The sequence below is a fragment of the Centruroides vittatus genome, unplaced genomic scaffold, assembly GCF_030686945.1.
Source record: "Centruroides vittatus isolate TY-2023 unplaced genomic scaffold, ASM3068694v2 contig_166, whole genome shotgun sequence".
Lineage (NCBI taxonomy): Eukaryota > Metazoa > Arthropoda > Arachnida > Scorpiones > Buthidae > Centruroides > Centruroides vittatus.
The window spans coordinates 736,245-756,617 of NW_027121006.1; the positions used below are offsets into that span (position 1 = coordinate 736,245).

At 34.9% G+C, this 20,373-nt stretch overlaps 1 protein-coding gene across 3 annotated transcripts in view; it reads right to left on the reverse strand.

The window, feature by feature from the left end:
- LOC136968932 (Fanconi anemia group J protein homolog) overlaps positions 1–20,373 on the reverse strand; it is a 108,860-nt gene that overhangs the window by 67,984 nt on the left and 20,503 nt on the right. For all 3 annotated transcript variants that reach the window (XM_067263001.1, XM_067262999.1, XM_067263000.1), the window contains exons 6-8: positions 15,621–16,027; positions 15,280–15,369; positions 8,710–8,812 (exon numbers count right to left, since the gene is read on the reverse strand). In XM_067263001.1, the coding sequence (XP_067119102.1) occupies positions 8,710–8,812; positions 15,280–15,369; positions 15,621–16,027 (600 nt within the window). The remainder of the gene's footprint in view (positions 1–8,709; positions 8,813–15,279; positions 15,370–15,620; positions 16,028–20,373) is intronic.

Genomic DNA, 20,373 nt, shown 5'->3' on the forward strand with positions numbered 1-20,373 from the left:
TATTGTCACAGATCTGGTCATAAAATGAAGTATTCTTTTAAAAGGAAAGCAGACAGTAAAACTAAACAAGAAAATAGAGTTTTCTGCAGGAGCAGGATCTTGTAAAGATAATAATAGTAATATGACTGACTCTCTTAACAATTATGTCTAATACAGCACTTAGTGAAAATGATAAAGACTGTTGGTATGTAAATAATGAAGCTACAAGTCACGTTACCTATCAACAAAATTTGTTTTGTGATATTGAGTACTTTAAAAAGATCCACACACAGTTACCACAGCCAGTGAAGACAAAATATATGCAATAGGTAAAGGAACAATTGAAGTAGAAACATATGTGGATAATACATGGAATAAAATTACATTGACTTATGTAATGTTTGGTTTGTGAGGACCGGGTTTAACCTGGCCCAAAATCTTTTTTTGTTGTTGTTCAAATCCCCTCGTAGGAAATTGTAGCAAAGGTCGACATTCAAAGGATGTGCAGCCTTCCGCCGTCGAAAAGCACTTCCTTTCTCTCCGGATCCAAACTCTTAGTCACGGAGATCGAATCATCAGCGATTCACCAACTATTGCAATTGGTGATCGAAGGTAACGTGACCTGTAGTATATAAGGGGGGAAAAGGCTGATAACGGGGTCGCTGAAGGTCTGAAGAAGACGCACGTCCCGTCTGATTCAAGTCAAGAATCGAAGGCCAAAACCCAAGGACTCCGACCTACCTCCCGGCGTTCCCACAGGTTTATACCAGATCTTAAAAAAAATTTATTTTTAATGTTAGCAGCTCAAGATCGTCATCACTCTAGCTTAGTTATATGAAAGGCTGGAAAATGTAAATTGAAAGTTGATGGACGTGTAATAGTAACTGGTAAATGTAGTCAATTTGAGGTCTCTTCAAGCTTAATTTAAGAAGTGTAACATGTAGCAAGCCATGTGAAGTAAATGCAATTACTAAGTCAAATTTATTGCAGATCTATTTTAAGAGGTTGGGTCACTAAGACAAGAGACATGTGAAAACAATTGTAGAGCAAGTATTTAAAACATACATAAAATACCGTAATGTTTCCAGCAATAAAAACTATTTAATAATAACGTTTTCGACTGTTTTAAACAGCCATCATCAGTTACAACGAACTTAAACAAAAAAGAATGCAGAAAAAATAGAACACAAGCAATACAAATATTTAAAATTCAAAAATAATTCCAAAGTAAAAAATGCCGTCGTATATTAGAAACTAACAAAACTGCGCATGCGCTAAATATCGTAGTAAGAATAAAAATAAAAACAAATAACAAAAATACTTCCGCAAAAATATTTCTATTACAAGAAAAGAAACGTTATGCATTTCGGTAAAACGACTTCCATGCCGTGGATAAAGCATCTGCATCCCTATGGTTAATGCAACCCGTGTTAACGTGGGCTTTGTATATTTCCAGCTTTTCTAGATGTTTCAGCATTTGTTTGTTGGTCGTGGCCCTAATAATAGATGCTTTGTCCCAATGAACGTCGACATCTTGATGCTTAGCGAAAGCTGCTAGCACAGCTCTAAAATATGGCCCTCTCTATGCTCCTACTACTGTACCAAGGCCTGAGGATATTGTTCCAAATATTGAATTAATTATCAAGGATATGAATGCTACTGGGCAAGATTACATCAGATGGAAAGCAAGGTTTAGCTCCGCAAATGAAAGAAAGTCTAACTTAGAAGCAAGACGTTTCCACAGCTGCATTGAAATGTCAAGACAATGGCTACAAATGAATGATATAGTACTTATTAAAGCAGATAAATCTAAAGGTGTTGTCCTTACAAAACGTGACTCGTATAACCATAAATTACATGAATACATCAGAACCACCGAATGTCAACATGCTCCCAACAAATATATGGAATCGCTGCAGCAAAGAGTCAAGAAATTCTCTTTAACCCCGTTGGCTCGTATTTTACGTATGCATAATTCAGTTTTACAGGCTCCAAAAACGCCTAGAATTTTCGCTTTTGGTAAAACGCACAAGCCTGGTTACCAAATACGCCCTGTAATAGAGAAGTGCGGATCCCCTACATTTGCCATTGAGAAGCAGCTTGTCAAGTTTATCCGGCCAAAGATTCAAGAATACCCCTATGCTATACAAAACGCAGTGCAACTGGTGGAAAAACTCAACAACATTACACTCAAGGATAAGGAATATATGACAGTGATGGATTTTAAGTCCTTGTTTCCGTCTATAAGACTGCCGCCGTGTTTTTGTGAACTGAGAGACTTTCTTTTTGCTAATATAGATAATGCAACGAAATACCATTCCAGCATTTTGGAGCTTGCAAATTTAATATGTTACACATCGTTTTTCGAATTTGAAGATGAAACATATTTGCAAGAAAGAGGGGTACCTATGGGGAGCCCTATGTCCTCTATTTTATGTGAGCTTGTTTTACGTCGCTTGGAAAACAAAGTCATACCCTTCTTTCAACATCAAATCGTTTTATATGCAAGATATGTTGATGATGTTTTCATCCTTTGGAAAAATAATAGTAGCGCTCTGCAGTTCCTTCAAGAAATCAACAAAAACCCGTATGGTTTGACTTTAGCGCTGGACCAAGAAAGTGCTTCTAATGTAAATTTCCTTGATCTTTCAATCACATGCAAGGAGGGTCAAATATGGACGGACGTTTATAGAAAACCCAGCTATCAGCCCATTATTATACCAAAAAATTCTTTCGATCCTATGAATTTTAAGTATGCAGCTTTTCATGCCTGGATCAAACGTGCTCACACACATTGCACCAGTGTTATTGACACCTACAAGGAGTTAGGTTACATCCGCACTACAGCATTACAACACGGATATCGGGGTAAGGAGATTGATGGGCTTATCGACAAATTTCGGAAGGCAAAAAATCGGCAGCTTCCTCCTATGAATCAAGGAAGAAAAGTGATTCTCAATTATTTTCCATTCTTGCACACGATGATTAAGAAAGTAGCCAGAAATAACAACATAAAGGTGTTGTATCGACGTAATCCTACAGTATATCGATTATTAAGAAACGACAAGAAGAAAGAAAACCAGAGTTTTAAGACGGGGGTATATTCTATACCTTTAAAAGATCGCCGATTTAACACAGATCTGGTATACGTTGGTGCAACTATGAGACATTTAAAGCAGAGGCTTAAGGAGCATAGATACTCCATCAATAAGAGCTTAGATTCTACTGTGCTAGCAGCTTTCGCTAAGCATCAAGATGTCGACGTTCATTGGGACAAAGCATCTATTATTAGGGCCACGACCAACAAACAAATGCTGAAACATCTAGAAAAGTTGGAAATATACAAAGCCCACGTTAACACGGGTTGCATTAACCATAGGGATGCAGATGCTTTATCCACGGCATGGAAGTCGTTTTACCGAAATGCATAACGTTTCTTTTCTTGTAATAGAAATATTTTTGCGGAAGTATTTTTGTTATTTGTTTTTATTTTTATTCTTACTACGATATTTAGCGCATGCGCAGTTTTGTTAGTTTCTAATATACGACGGCATTTTTTACTTTGGAATTATTTTTGAATTTTAAATATTTGTATTGCTTGTGTTCTATTTTTTCTGCATTCTTTTTTGTTTAAGTTCGTTGTAACTGATGATGGCTGTTTAAAACAGTCGAAAACGTTATTATTAAATAGTTTTTATTGCTGGAAACATTACGGTTTTTGTTTTTTAATAGTTTATCTTTCCAGTACTGGTTTAATTATTGTAGAGCAAGTACTTGGTGTTAAAGTTGACTTGGATAATAAAATACGTGAAGGATGTGTTTATGGCAAATCTCATAGATTAAAGTTTGGAACACATCCATGTGCTACAAAACCAGGTGAATTGATACATACAGATATATGTGAACCATTTGAACCATCTATGTCTGGTTATAGATACTTTGTTTTATTTAAATTCGTTTTATTTTCAAGATTTCGATTTATCTATTTTATTAAGAAAAAGTCTGAAGTGTCTGAAAAGCTAAAACAGGTGATAACTAAAGTTAAAGTTACTAGACATATGGTCAAAGAAATTCTGAGTGATAATGGCAGAGAATTTGATAACATTATTGTTAGAAAAATTCTACAGAAAAATGGAATAAGAGAACGATTGACTATGCCATATACTCCAGAACAGAATGGCTGCTGTGAACGTGAAAATAAAACAATAGTCAAGGCAGCAAGGTCCTTAATAAAAATTTCACTCAAAAGCTATGGGCAGAGTTTGTAAATACTGCAACCTATATCCTAAATAAAACAAGTCTATCAAGTGTTGAAGGTAAATTGCCATTTGAACTATGGTTTAATAAAAACCCAAATATTAAACACTTGAGAATCATTGAGAGTACTTGCTATACTCATGTACCCAAGCAGCTAGAGAAAAAGTGGGAGAAGAAAGGTGTTTTGATAGGATATAATAATGATGATGGGTATTGCATATGGGACAAAGAAAATAACAAGCTCATTCATTTGAGAAAAGCGACATCTGCTTTTCTCAAACGAATGAGCTTTCAGACTCAAGAAGAATCCTTGATCATTAAAAATAATAATTTGAATATACCTCATCCAGAAATAATCATGAAGTCTGATAGTTTACAAGATGATAGTTATCTGAATGCTGAAAAAAAAGATTTGAGCTTTCAGGATGAAGTTGAGAGCAAAAAGGCAACACAACAAATGACTATGGGGAATGTACATCCCAGAAGATTTAATGACTATGTTATGTCAGCAATCTCAAATGCCTTTAAAAATCAGAGTACTTATACAGAGGCAATTAGTTGTCAGAACAAAGAAATGGATTGTGAAATAAAATACTTAAAAGAAAATGAGACATGGACCCTTGAAGAGTTACCAGGTGGAAGAAAAGCAATTCCATGCAAATGGGTATTTAAAGCAAAGACTAATCCAGATGGTTCGATAGACAAGTTTCAGGCAAGACTGATAGCAAAGGGATTCTCTCAAAAAAAAGGAAAGGATTTTGATCAAACATTCAGCCCTGTTGCTATATTAGGAACAATTAGAGCACTTTTAAGTGTTGCAGCAAATGAAAACGTGTCTCTGACACAATTTGATATCTCAACAGCTTTCCTATATGGTACAATAGATGAGGACATTTACACAGAACAGCCAGATGGACTTAGTGATGGTTCAAACAGAGTCTAAGTTAAAACAAAGTCTTCGTGGACTTAAACAAGCTCCTTGATGTTGGAAAAAGATATTTGGAGACTATTTTTTGAATATGGGCTTCCAAAGGAGTGATGCACTCCTTTGCCTTGCCTGTTCATAAGAAAAAGAGGCCTTGCCTGTTCATAAGAAAAAGAGGCTCAAATAAACTTTTGCTGATCTTGTATGTAGATGATGGTTTGGTGGCAACAACAGATCCTCAGGAATCAGTAGAGTTTATAGAGCAGTTAAAAAGTGAGTTTAAGATTGTCTCTAGACCTGCTAGCTATTTCTTAGGTTTAGAAATTCACAGACAAAGCAATGAATCAATTTTTATAAATCAAAAGTCCTATACTGAAAAATTTCTTGAGCATTTTGGCATGCAAGATTGCAGCCCTGTGTCAACGCCAATAATTAATGAAAGCAATAAATCAGGGAAAGTAGGTACCTGTGAGAATAATGAAGAACACAAAGAGGATAAACCATATCATCAAGCAGTAGGTGCTCTTATGTACCTGATGGTTGGTACATGCCCTGATATTGGTTATGCAATGGGAATTGCTTCAAAGTCACTTGAAGTTTATACTGATGAGAAGGATCTTCCACTGTCTGAAGGGTACACTTGATTATGGAGTACTCTACAAGAAAGGATACAAGAAGGCACCCTTGAAGCATACAGTGATGCCGATCAAGGTAGAGATTCGGTCACTGGATGTTTCACTTCGAGTTGTTTGTATTTATTCAGGCAGAGCAATCACTTGGCTGAGCCAAAGACAAAGAACAGTTGCAATATCTACTACAGAAGTAGAAGTGGTGGCTGCAAGTAAAACAGCATGTAAAATAGTATGGCTGAAGCAATTGCTGAAAGATATAACAGAACTCAAAGAGCTTCCAAAGTTACAAATTGACAATGAAGCAGCAACAAGATTGGCACAAAACCCACAATACCAATCACCATACTAAACATATTAAGATGAGACATTTCTTTGTTCGGGAGATAGTTACTGATGGAACCATGGTGAAGAGAGTAGCCACAGAATTCCAGGTAGCTGATATAATGACAAAACAACTACACAAACCAAAACTTGAATCACTTTGCAAGGACATGGATATCCAACAGATCATTCAATGAGAGAAAGTGTTGAAAAACAAGGAAAACATTAACATTTTCATGATCTGTTGATTAGTGGCAACACTGAACATTTTTGCTGTAAGCACTCCTACCCTTCTTTTTGTTTCTGCCTTTTTCTTCAGATGTGGATGAATCATGTGAAGTTGTAATGTTAATATATGTTCCTTTTGTGTTTAAATAGAAGCTTTTGTTAACCATAACAATCTATTTAGAGGTTCTGACATCGAGTTTCAACAGAAGAAACTAAATATATTAGTCTTTACAATACAACATTGAAAAAAAAATTCTTTTTTTAATTTAAAACTCTAAAAATAAAAATTTTTAGGTTAAAATTCAAGTAAAACTACTCTTTTAAATCCGACTCTTTTTACCTCTTTAAATACAATATTGAGTTTATTGTTCTGTTCTTTTCACTCATGTCAATAGGCACAACAAATACTAGAGGTTTCTTTGCTTGAACTGCCTTAATGTTGGAAAATCTACAATCTAACAACAAACACTAAATGATCACTGCATTAGGAACATCTTACCAGCACCATCTCAGTAGTAGTAAAGAAATGTCCTGAAATTGCCATGTCACAAATCATGACATGTTGACCTGTTATTTGCACAGTAGAAGGCAATACACTATTTGATAGTCTTGGACAAACAGGGCAATTTGAATGCAGACAGACTGTTGGGGCCTAGAGGACAGATGCCAGAACAGGGCAGATGTATTTCTAAAACAGTTGTACTAGTTGGTTATCGTCATACCACGGTGTTTAGGGTATACCACAAGTACATAGATCATGCACAAACATCCATCAGATCATGCAGCAGTTGGCCATGTGTGACTGATCCCAAAGATATGTCAAAACTAGTTTCTGAAGAAAAATGTACACCAGTGGAACAGCTTACCTGCCAGTAAAACAGTGGATGAAGCAGACATGTTTGGACAATGACCTTGTGATGTACGGTATCTTGCACTGATTGGGATTCGGTAGCCATCAATCTCCAAGAGTGCCTCTGTTGACGAAGTCATCCCAAACAATGCCTTGCAAGGACAAAGGAAAGGCTTTATTAGTCCTTGGAGTTGTGGAAAAAGGTCATCTGTAGTCACAAGTCCCATTTCACGATAAACCATGCTGATGGCCAGGTCTGAATCTAGCATAAACAGTATAAAACCACATCCCCTGGTTGCACAGTTGGGGATTACACAAGCTGGCAGGGAAGTATCATTGTCTGGGGACTGTTCTCTTGGCACGGCTTAAAGCAATTGGTTGTCATTCTACAATCCTTGAATGGAGAACAACACAGAGACCTGTTGGGTGATCATCTGCACCTATATCTTCAGGCTATGTTTCCTGAGAATGATCCAATGTTTCAACATGGTAATGCACAGTGTCACTAGGCAAGACTTACTCAGGAATATGGTTGGAGGAACATGACAATGAATTCCACAAACTGCCTTGGCCCCCCCTAAACTCATTAGACTGCAACCCTATTGAAAATGTTAGGGATATGCTGGAATGTGTGGTAAGGTTGTCACCTACTCTTCTGTGAAATGTGCACCAACAAAACTGCTCATGCAGGCATGAGTCTAATTAAGAATAGATGGTGCTGAGAATCTGGTAGAGTCTATGCCTCAGCATTTGCAAGCCATGATTGCCCAGAAGGACAGATCAACTATTAGGCAAGTGTACCTAATGTAGTGATCATGTTGAATTAAATAATTTGCACCTTAACAATGAAAGGATAATTCCTGGCTTACAGAAAATGAGAGGGGAGTGGTCATTAACACAGTCTAGTGATGGATGGACTTTTCAATTGTGCCAAAACATTGCTTTGAGCCTACTGAAAAACCAAGAGAGGTCCTTTCCATGATTTAATAAATGTATGCATGATTTTGCTCGTCACACAAATAGTTTTATTCATAAAAACAATTTGAGTAGCAGTGAGTGGGAATCCCAATCTAATGTGTTACCCCTTGAGACATAACATCACATAACCACTACATTACCAACACGGTAGCAAATGTGGCTTTTGCTTTGCACTTGGCTAAATTAACAAAAACAATGCAGTCAAGACATTATTAAGGTATAGTTTAACTACCACTCTCCATCAGAATGTGTTTACAATTTGCCAACACTCGACCAAAGCAATGGAAAGCACAAGTGCCATGTGGGATAACAGAAGGATATTGCAATCTAGACTGTACATGTTATCTTACAGTTTTTGTATTTGTCAACAAATGTGCTTCCTTGCCAACACTATTTGTAAAATTAGATATAAAATACGTCCACGTCAACAATCCAATGTAATTTGTTTGCTTAATGTCATCTTGTGATTCATTTTGTAACATTTTATTTATCCTTAAATTTTACCATAACAAAAAAAATACATAAAATGCAGAACTTACGTGTAGCTCATCCAAAAGCTCTTTACAAGCTTTGTTCTTGTCGCAACTCGTCGAAACAGTTTTGTGTATGCAAGTTCGATCTCGGCTCGACAGTATGCACATTCTGTAAAATTAACAATTACGAATTCAAATGCAAAGTTGTTATACTGACAACGATATATTTTATTAACAAAGTATTACATTGTTATTAGAGTAACCACGTACAGTGGAATCTTGTTATAATGAGCACAAGAGGCCCCAAAAATGTGTCAAATTGAAAGTTTATTATAATGAAAAACATATATTATCAAACTAAACTGAATGTAAAGTCCACATATCAAATAAAGGTAAAATAAGCTTAAAATGAACTATTTATTAAAGAGTTATAAATAATAAAAAAAGCACATCCAACATACAACTTGATAAAATTAAAACAGATTTAAATGTTAGTAATGTAGAGGTCTGTAATTTTTTCCGAGCTGTATATTTGTCGAGAGCTGCATGCTGCATACAGGGTTCCTACTCAAATTTTTGTTTTCATTTCCACGACTTTCCTTGACTTACCCTGACCGACTTTGTACAAATTCCCTGACCTTCACATCCCTTAGAGTATAGCACATTGACAAAATAAAACAGCATTTGACTTCCTATGCACATATGTTTTGCTTCTCCAGTATTTTAATTAGTTATTTTTTCTAATTAACAGTTATATATTTTTTATAATTGCCGAGTTATTAAAATTCTATTATTTATCTATTATTAAATGTATTATTAAAATTCTGTTATTAATCCACAATCATAAATTTACAAGGCTTTGAAAAGAAAAAAAAATTATTTTTTTATTATTCATTAACAAAAGTTCTATATAATACATATACAGAAGTATATACTGTATTTATTAAATTTATCTCTTAATGAATTTCCTAAACTTTATAGAAATATTAATGAACTGGAAGAAATCAGAAATTGTTTTGTTATGCAATCAAAATCATTAAAATAAAAAATGATAAATATTGGGTTGTTCGGAAAGTAATTTCGTTTTTTCCATAGAAAAATAAACGCAATATTCTTTATAATAAATAAATATTTTATTGAATTATATATTGACCATTTTGGTCAAATACCTGTTGTCATTGTTTCTGGCAGTAGCACGATTTCATATTCATAAAAATTTTGATTGTTGTTTACAAAAAACTGATCCAAGTGATTTTTGACACTGTCATTTCAAGTAAATGTCTTACAGTTAAAAAAACTTTGTATAGACCAAAACAAATAATAATATGAGTGTGCCCGATCTGGCAAATACGGTTGGTGCGATAACGCATCCCATCTAAGCTATAACAGTTTCTGACCAGTTACCAAACTTGTGTGAGGACTGGGTTAAACCGGCCAGTCCAATTTTCAAATTTTATTGTTCAAATCCCCTCGGGAGATAGCGACCAAAATCGGAGATAGTGATCAAGATTAAAAAGGATGTGCAGCCTTCCGCCGTCAAACACGCTTCCCTCCTCTCCGGATCCGACTTCTGAGTCACGGAGATCGACTCATCACCCACCGTCGCAATTGGTGATCGCAGCGGACGAGACCTGGAGTATATAAAGGGTGGAGATATCTGAGAACGGGGTTGCTGAAGGTCCGCATAAGACGCCCGACCCGTAGGATCAGTCCCGAGAATCGAGGGCCGAACCCCCGAAGCCACCGAAGCCTGCCGACGACGAGCCGCCCCGACCGATCCTCCTGCTTACCTCCACGACCGGAAAGCCGAGACGATTTCACCTTCGATTCCAACCGAGATATCAGAAGACGAGGTATGATCCCCCAACATGTATAAACTCTCTCTCTCCCGCAATTAGGGACGGAACGCGTTAGATTTCTGTATTTTGTTTGTCCGTCTAAATAAATCGTCATGTGTTTTCATCCTGGGTCCGTTTATTCGAATATCGCCGTAAACTTATCGACGAACCCACACACTTCCTCCACTCGACCTGACAATTAATTACCCAATCCCGACGAGTCGGGATATCAAAAAAATTTAGCCATCCTTGACAGTGGGGTGGGTCTTGCCGACCTGAACGCCAACAAGAAAGGGGTACGACTCCGTCCTACCCCCCCCGGCCTTCCCACACTTGTGTGAAATTTGGCATCATCGTGGTAAAACCCTACACTTTGTTTGTCGATCAATTCTGGCCTTTTCTGTTTGACGATATTACTCAATTTGTTTACTCGACGGCAGTACACTTTCGAGTCAATTGTTAAATCGTCTGGTAAAAGCTCAAAAAAAATTTCTTTCAAATCCCACAATAGAGAGCACTTCTCGTTAATAACGTGTGGAACCCACATATCGAGCTTTGAAACGAAAACCAATTCGTTTTAAGTAATAATAAACGGTTCAATTTAACAGATTTAATCTCTTAGTGATTTCGCGTGTTGTTATAAGCCAGATTGCTTTGATACACCACATCCCTTTTATTTTGTTTTCGTTGGCTTCAAATGACCATCCGGAATGTGGTGTATCTTTGATATTAAAATTGCTAGAATGCAATTTTGTAAACCAGTTTTAGCACTGTCTTTCTCTCAACGCATCTTCTCCAAACATGTACCACAATTTTTTTCTTGTTTGAACGGCATTTTGATTTTTTAGTTATAAAAAAGCAAAATATGCAGAAAATGGTGCTTTCGATTTTCCATTTGATAAGTCGCCGAAAAAAAAAAAAAAAACAATTGTACAGAATCGAACAAAATTTTTTACAAATACGCCTTAAAATGTCAGCTGTCGAAGTATATAATGAAAATGTAATTTAAAATAAAATTGGCTAGTAAAAATACATCTAACTCCTCTAGTAATAAAAAAACGAAATTACTTTCCGAACAACCCAATAATACCATTTAAATTATTTACCATTTTGTGTAATTTGTAAATTTTTGGGAAAATTTTGTGTAAGCTTGGGAAGAGAAATTTTGAGTCCTGAAAACATTCTGCACCCTTTTTCATAAGTTGTATTGCACCACATTACTTCTTGCTACCTGCAGATGGCTACACTTAGTCAAGCATATTGTCAGAAAAAAAAAATCAACAAGGCAGCCAAGGAAGCAAATTTCCTGACTTTTTGACAATTTTTAACAAATTCCCTGACATTCCATGACTTTTTCTGAACACTAATAAAAATCCCCGATTTCCCATGTCTTTCCAGGTGTGTAGGAACCCTGTGCATAAACTTCTATATCTCATCTTGGACATTAATAATATTTGTTCCAGGAATAAACATTTATTTTTTGAGACTTTGTTGCTTCTTTCAACATGTGCTTTTCATGCTCAATGAAAAGCATACCGTCCTGATCCGTACAATCGCTAAAAAGAATTCCTTTGCTCACATTCAATGCATTAGATTTCTTTCCAAAGTCCATCCTTACTTTCCTCCATACACTTGATTTCACTGCCACTTACTATTACTACTACTTGTGCAAATTTTACGACGTTTCTCTCCTGCAATGGTAAATAGTATCTTGATCTTGTTTTACATTTTTACATTCACCAGCTACCATTTCAATAGCTTGCTGGATGCTAACAGAGTCATTTATTCCTAACCTGACGTTAACGAGTGCATTAGAGTAGCCTTTTCCTATACATCGCTTCAAAAAATTTCACAGTAGTGTTGCCGAGGTAAATGTGCAGTACAGTTATCAATCAAAAGAAAAATGTTCCAGTTTTCTTTTTTCATGTCTTTGTGTAGATCAGTGTGTTATTTTGAAAATATTTTTTTTGTCATCCACATTTTCCAACTGTGAATATAATAGCATGGAAAGCCCAAAAAGCATCGTGGATGATTGTACCTTCCAATCACTAAAGGTTTTTGTTCCCGTGCTGCCGCAGTGTAACAAAACATAAATGCAACTTTGAATGCTTGCCGTCAATGCAAGCTTTTCTTTTAAACATCATTAGTTTTATCAGAGGGTATTAGTAAAATACCCCAGTCTTCTCTATATTAAAGATATTTTTGAGAGAAAAATTTTAAAAACTGTTCTTGTTTTGTTTCAAACTATTTCTGAGTTGGCTCTGGCTCCTTCTTTATACACTCTTCCATACTATTCCATATCTGTTCATGAATCTGAAAAGCTGGCTGAGAAGTTCTCCTTATTCAATACTTCAACAAATTCCATAGCCTTCTGTTGGAGCAATAGGTCATTAGTCAGAACTTCCTTCGAGTTAACAGAGCAGCATCAATCTTTGTAAAGTTTCTCACCCAAAGTCTCTTTTGGTTTGGTTTCAGATCTGACTGATGTGATTGCAGTATTTAATCCTTGTTTTTAAAAACTGTAGTCAATTTAGATTTTGTTGTGAGAAAGTTCTTTGCCACATCAACTTGTCTTCTCCCACTTTCAACAGCCTTGATAATCTGAACTTTTTTAATTTACTGAATTTGTGAGTTGAAACTAATGTGTAACATAGAAAATTTACATCATCTTCACACATTCCAGTAGTAACTGTTTAATAAACAAATGTTTTTGGCCACAGTCTTGGATCTGCATTGGGTTAAGTGCATTGAATGTCTATAGCAGTTCAAAAGATTGAAACACTACCAACTTTCTTTGACGTCATTATTTTTGAAACTAATATCTTATATATTTTATGTAAATATTAAAATTTTAACAAAATAAACAAATAAATAAGAACAAATACATTAAAAAATGCCTATAATAAATAACATAATAAACTAAGTAAAAAATAAAAATAAAAGTATCTTGCAAATTTAATGTAATATTATTGTGTGTATTATGGTTGATGCTCTTTTTAAGGGGTTATCTATTATTGATTGCCTTGGTGTGGATGTAAATATTCACTTTTATTTTTATTTTTCATTTAGTTTATTATGTTATTTCTGTGGTGTGGAAAGATAGTCCAAGTGGACTGGCAACTTTAGAAAAGGAGATGTTAAGTTTTGACATGGAGTTTGAGAGAAGACTGCGACGTGCTCTGACAAAGTTGTACCCAGTGAATAAAGTATTTTGTTATCCACATATCTTAAATCTGTTACTGGTGTGTACATCTAAAAAATGAAAAAAAACGAACAAAATAGTACTTCACAAACATTTTCAAACCAATTAGAGGTTCTTCTTCGGGTGAAACAGCAAACTTCCGATAGAACACAAACAAATAAGAACACAACGATTTGAAAGTTCATTCGAATTCGTGTTTTGTGCAGAACGTCATACTAGGCATGCTTTGTTTGTATTCTATCAGAAATTTGCAGTTTCACCCAAAGAAGAACCTCTAATTGGTTCGAAGATGTTTGTGAAGTACTGTTTTGTTCGTTTTTGGATGTACACACTGCTAACAGGTTTAAGGAAGAGTACATGGATGACTTCACCCCAGTGTTGTTTTGATGTAGATATTTAACACTCAGTGATGCCAGTTAATGGATATCGTAGAATGCTTGTAAGCCTAACTAAGGCTAGAGCCAGATATGAATTTCTGACAAACTGTAAAAAGAATACTACCATGTCCTTCTTTCGCATTCGCCTCTCATCTGGTAACAAACCTCTACTTAAAAAAGTGAAGATGATGTGCCTCAACAGGGCCATTCGAATGTCCAGGAAGCTGCTTTATTGAACTTGTGGAGATTGAAAACTCGCTCTTCCTACAGGACCCTGATATCTTAGCTCATGGAAATGCTAAGCTAGTTACATTCCACAACAGACTAAGCGTCAACCTGAGGAGATGTTATCACAGAAAGCTCCAGTGGATCTTAAAATTTCAAGTACCCAAGAGTCACGAGCACCCCATATTCCCATTTATTGTCTGGGATAACTTGCAGCTACCAGATTTCGTCATGGAGATTTTTGAACTATGGACCGGCATTCACCTCTCCTTCCTAAGACCGAGAATAGGAACCTCATCCTGGACTTGGAGACACTCCTGCAGGGCCTACCAAACAGACAAAAAAAAATAATACAAATGGATGACCGCACACAAAATTAAAAAAACAAAGGAACCTTCCAAAGTAGCAAAGTTGAGAACAAAATTACGACGCACCAGCCATTGTTGCAACAAAACGGGATCACTCTGGTTAGGGCTGACAAGAACAAATCACTGGTCCTCATGAGGCGCAATACTTACGAGTGGCGGTTATTGGAGTACTGTACATTACTCTAACCCAATGTGAGATCGTGAACGAGAGTTTGGTGGACAAATTACATTCAAGGGTTAAGTGCTTCGCCAACACCAAATTAGCTAAACGCCCGACATTGGGAAATATCTTGGTTGACTCCCCCGATACCCCTAGGCTCTTTGCATTTTCTAAGACACACAAAAACTCCGCCCCACTGTTGATAAAGCTAGAGCACCAACACACAGGCTCAAAAAGGTCACATGCATCCCACTTTCCCCCACCTGGAGGGGATAGTAGGATGAGTGTTGCCTTATACTGTGAGTAACTCCATAGACCTCAACCCTTCTCAAGGAGGTCACCTCCCCACCGCAATATCTCGTGGTATTGGACTTTAAGTCCCTTTATTATTAATAATTTAATAAAACTCAAATTATTAATAATAAAGATTCAAGAATAGATAAAAAGTAAAATATGTATATAGTACCTTACACCCTTGTAAATCGTTTTCCTTAATTCCTGAACAATCTGAGTTATTTGCTTGTGAGTTCTCGTACCAAAGTATATTTGAGGAATCCTGAAAGATAAGTTTTATATAAACATAAATATAGAATTGTGTAACTTATAAATAAATACATGTACACATGAGCATGCATAAATTCTAGCACAAATGCAAGTTCATACATAAAGTAAACTGTGACTATTTTAAACCAGACTTCCTTATTCTCAAACTAATACATTCACTGACATCATAATTTATCCAAACAACTTTGTTTAGAGGATAATAATGCAAAGTTCAAAGTCTGTTATAAATAATTGCAATCTTACCCTTTCTTTTTAAAAGGACTCGAGTCTTCCGGTGACGATAGTAAAGAAGAAAAATCCAAACTCTCATTTTCGAAGCCATTTTCGGCATTTATTACAACTAATTTTGTTCCGTCATCTTTTTTATAACTTTCCAAACAAGTTAGCAAATATTCGCAAGATGTTCCGTTCTCAAACTTAATGCAAGCTTTTAACAGGTTTTTGTCCGTCTCTGACAAACCATTTTCTCCTCCTCTGTCCAACTCGACGCAAGAAAATTCATTCAGAGGCAAAACTACCACTCTCTGTGGTTTACGAAACAATATGGATGACGAATCAGAAGTATTCAATAAATAACTTTTCGTTCCCTTCGTCGTTTTGACTTCTAACGCTATACATACTCGACTATCATCTATTGTATTGTTCTGCACCTAAAATAATTTAATATAAGTTATTTACATATAAAAATAAAATATATATAAAATAAATATGTACAGTAGGTACTCCTTATTGTACCCACGAACATTGTTGTCTGTTGTCTAGTCCAGTGATCTCCAAACTTTTTTGATCGCATACCCCTAGGACGAAAATAATTGTAAGTTGTACCCCCTATAATATAATAAAATTTGTTAAATTTCCACTATAAATACATAATTCCTGCTACCCCACAATTTGAATTTTTTCCACATATGATTGCAAGTGATCATTCTTTGGGAGGATAACTGTAAGATTAGACAGACTGTGGACAGGACACACATACAGTATTTTGAAGAGAAACTTGGCATACCCCCAAGTACTTGCTTACCCCGCTTTGGAGACCACTGGTCTAGTCTCATCAAAGTCAAAACATCTGCTGAACTTAAATAACATTATAAACTTTCAGTTAATGTAATCTGAAATTCACTTGTAATTATTATTATGTTACATAATCGCATAAAACAAAACCTTTAACTACCAGTAACAAATATTAACAAAAACGAACATTTTCGGCCTTGATTTAGGTTACACGTTATTCGAAATTTAAAATTGTTTTTTTTAAAATATTACCATTCCAACATTCCAATTTGGAATTCGTTAAAAAATCTGATGCAGACTTTGGTGAAAGCTGAAAACAATCGTTTTCGTTACTATTTGTTACTGGTAGTTAAAGGTTTTGTTTTATGTGATTATCTCCAGTAATTCAGAAAGGAGATAGTTTCAACGTTAACTAATTAAGTTTGCTGTTAAAAACCTTCATTACAATTTAATTACAGTATTATGCTACACCTCTTAGAATAATGAAAGATGCAGAAAATTTATTCCTCAAAGATAAACTTTAATTTTAGATGCTACGATAAGTTGCCATAAATGAGCCAATGTAATGCTGCTGCTGCACAATTAAAAATTTTGCAACCAACTGTGCAAAATTTTGAAAAACAAAAAATATCGAAATATCGACAGGACAACAAGAACACAATTTGCGAGAGAAATCAAACCTAAAAAGAAAGCAGAGTAAGCTGCAATGCTTCAGTTTAGCAATGTCAGTGAAAAGACGTACCTGTTAACGGACCACTAATGGATCATGAGTATTAACTAAAAATATGGGAAATAAAGATTTTGTTGAAACCAATGGGTGACAAAAGCGAGATAACATTGCATGCAGATGCACTTTTGGTGAGGAGAAAATTTTGGATTCTCCATTGGACGAATTGTGGATAAAGGCTGAAGTAAAAATTACAGAATATCACCTAGGAATATCTACAATGCAGATGACACACTATTTTCTAACAATATTTCCTGTAAATACATCAACTTTAAATTACTGGAAATTAGACTTAATATGAAAATTATCACCTTTAATTGTCCAGCACAAATGTTTTAACAAAAATAAAAACGTTTTTGATCGTTTTCAACGGTCATCTTCAGTTACAACTCAAATTAAAAAAGGCCATAGCAACAAGATATTGAGGTATTGTGGGACCAAGCTTCCGTCATCAAGCCGACGAACAAATAGACATACAATCAAACATCTAGAAAAGCTAGAAATATATAAAGCCCAAGAAAAAACGGGATGTATCAATCATAGAGACGCGGATTCTTTATCGACCGCATGGAAATCGTTTTATAAAGATAAACAATAACAACATACAAGAGATGCAGCCACGTATTTTTGTTTACATAATTTTATTCATTTATTCTGTATATTAGGCATCATGCGCGATATATTTATAGTTGCGCATGCGCATTTATATTATTTTCGTATTTAATTCTATTTTATCGTTCTTTTTTTAATTTGAGTTGTAACTGAAGATGACCGTTGAAAACGATCGAAAACGTTTTTATTTTTGTTAAAACATTTGTGCTGGACAATTAAAGGTAGACAATATTTCCTGTAAATACATCATCAGAAATTTCAGCTGTGACCATGAAATCATTTCTGTAGTATACTTTTAAGTTAGATATGAAATGCATGCAAGAATTTTAGAACTAGACAATAGTCAAAGACATTTGATACGACTTTTACTGCTAAAAGAATTTCCCGACTCGACGTACTATGTCTTTTGACAACGATACGAGATCGAGTTTCGAGAAGAACATCCAGAATGGTTTTAAAAAGAGTATCTATTTAAAAATAGGCACAGATGCATCTCAAAATGAAAAAAATGAAGCTGAACCTGTTAAAGAGGAGATCAAATATCACTTCAAAAGATGTGGCGAAAGAAAAATTTAAACACTGGTTGGCAACAGACAAGGAAATTTTAGGCATTCGCTGTGACAATGTCATCAGAAATATGCTAAATTGTTAACGAAGAAAGATTTAGAGAATTATCTAACAAAACTGAAAAAAATAAATCATAAAATTATTTAGATCCTACACCAAATACTCGTGCGAGAGTTCTGCAAGTACTTCACCGTGGCATAAAATACAGACTTGGCGAACTTAAAAAGATATTGGGCACAAGAGTATTTTATTGACAAAAAATAGCCACAAACAACATTGGATAAATCATTTGAGTAATTATTATTGTAATTATCAAACTTTTCTAGTTAATTATTAAATCAAAGAAATTTAAGTTTTAAATGATCTGATTCAATGAAATAAGAATTTCCACTAATTGTGGTTAATTTAACTCCTGGTCAAAAGTATGGAATATTGTTCACTTTTGCAGTATATCATCCAATTCAGCTTAATGTTTCAAAAAAAAAAAAAAATCAGATATTAAATAATTCTTTCTAACAAAATTTATTTAGTCGTGTGCAAGTAACAACAGAAAAGATGAAAGCAATTATATAACAACTTTAAGGAACACTTGAGCAACATTAAACAAAAGTACGGAATATAGTGATTATAGAGACTGAAGTATGAAATAAAGTAAATTAATACTGCAAAGGACCACCTTTGGCCTTTATTACTGCTTTAATACATCTCAGTATTGAAGTGATTAACTTTTCACATAAGTCTGCAGTTATTTCTGCCCAGCTGGTTCAAATAGCACTCTTCAATTTGAAAAATGAAGCCAATTTCTTCAAAACATTCCACAAATTCTCTACTGTTTGGTGGTCAATCTAAATGCAAAATATTTTTGTTTAGGGACTATCGGTATACTGTTTTAGCACGATCGGAAGATGCGTTGTCATCTTGATAGATAAAGTCAGACTCACAAAGTCTTCCTCTGCTGTTTTTTAGCACAAAATTGTCTAAAATTTCCAGGTAAACCTCTGCATTCACTGTAGTGTTGACAATTTCCAAATGTCCAGGTCCTGCTACAGTTAACCATAACTCCATTGATAATTTTGTTTTTGAAAGAAGGCATTCTGATAGAAATTTTTCATTGCATTTTCTCCAAACTTTGTTACCATTGTTATCGCCATATCCCACGCAAATACGTGACTTGTTGGTGAACATAACTTGTTTCCAATGCATCAAATCGCAATTCCAGTAGGCTTTTGCCCACTGAAGACAGTATTTTATGCTTCTCAGTCAGATATGGTTTCTGCTTTGCTTTTCTTGATATGTAGCTTGTAGCTGTGTTCATTTAACTTTCTGAGAGTTGTTTTTCAGTTACATCTGTAGCAGCTTCTTTCCATTCAGCATTTATCTCTGGATGACTTCATTCTTCCTCCTTTAATGATTTTGAATAGACTTTTGTCTTCTCATGCCACAGTTATGTGGAGATGTCCACATCTACGTTAATTGGAAACAGTTTCTTGTGCTTTATATTTAGCTATAATTTTAAACAGTGCAATTTGTCTATATTGTACATATTTTGTAATCATCTGTTGATTTTCATCATGCCTGTAATATGAAATTGTCAACTATTTATTTTAATCACTCAATTCTGGTGTTTTTGGCATAGTTTTAGAATGCAAACATTAAGCACAATTACAGTTCTGCAGATCCAGTTTTAAAGTGTGATATTAAACAATAACAGTATCACAAAATTAATTTTAATACGGAACATGCCCATCATATTCTCAACTTTTGTTCCTGCTATGCTAGTATTCCATATTTTTGTCTCTACTCTTGATTAGTAAATGAATCGTATTATCTTTTATAATGCATAAAACTGATTTCATTTTAGCACATTTTTATGCAAATGTATTGTCTCAAAATTTGAAAAAGCAATCACAAGCAAACATTAAATATTTTTTACAACTTGCCTTTGAAATATTGTGATTTGTGGATTTATAACATTATTTTACACTTTTGATCGGGAACACTTTCACCACATAATGATATTGTTATCGGTGCAGACTATTCCCTAAGTGATTACAATAAATAGCACCTACGTAGAAT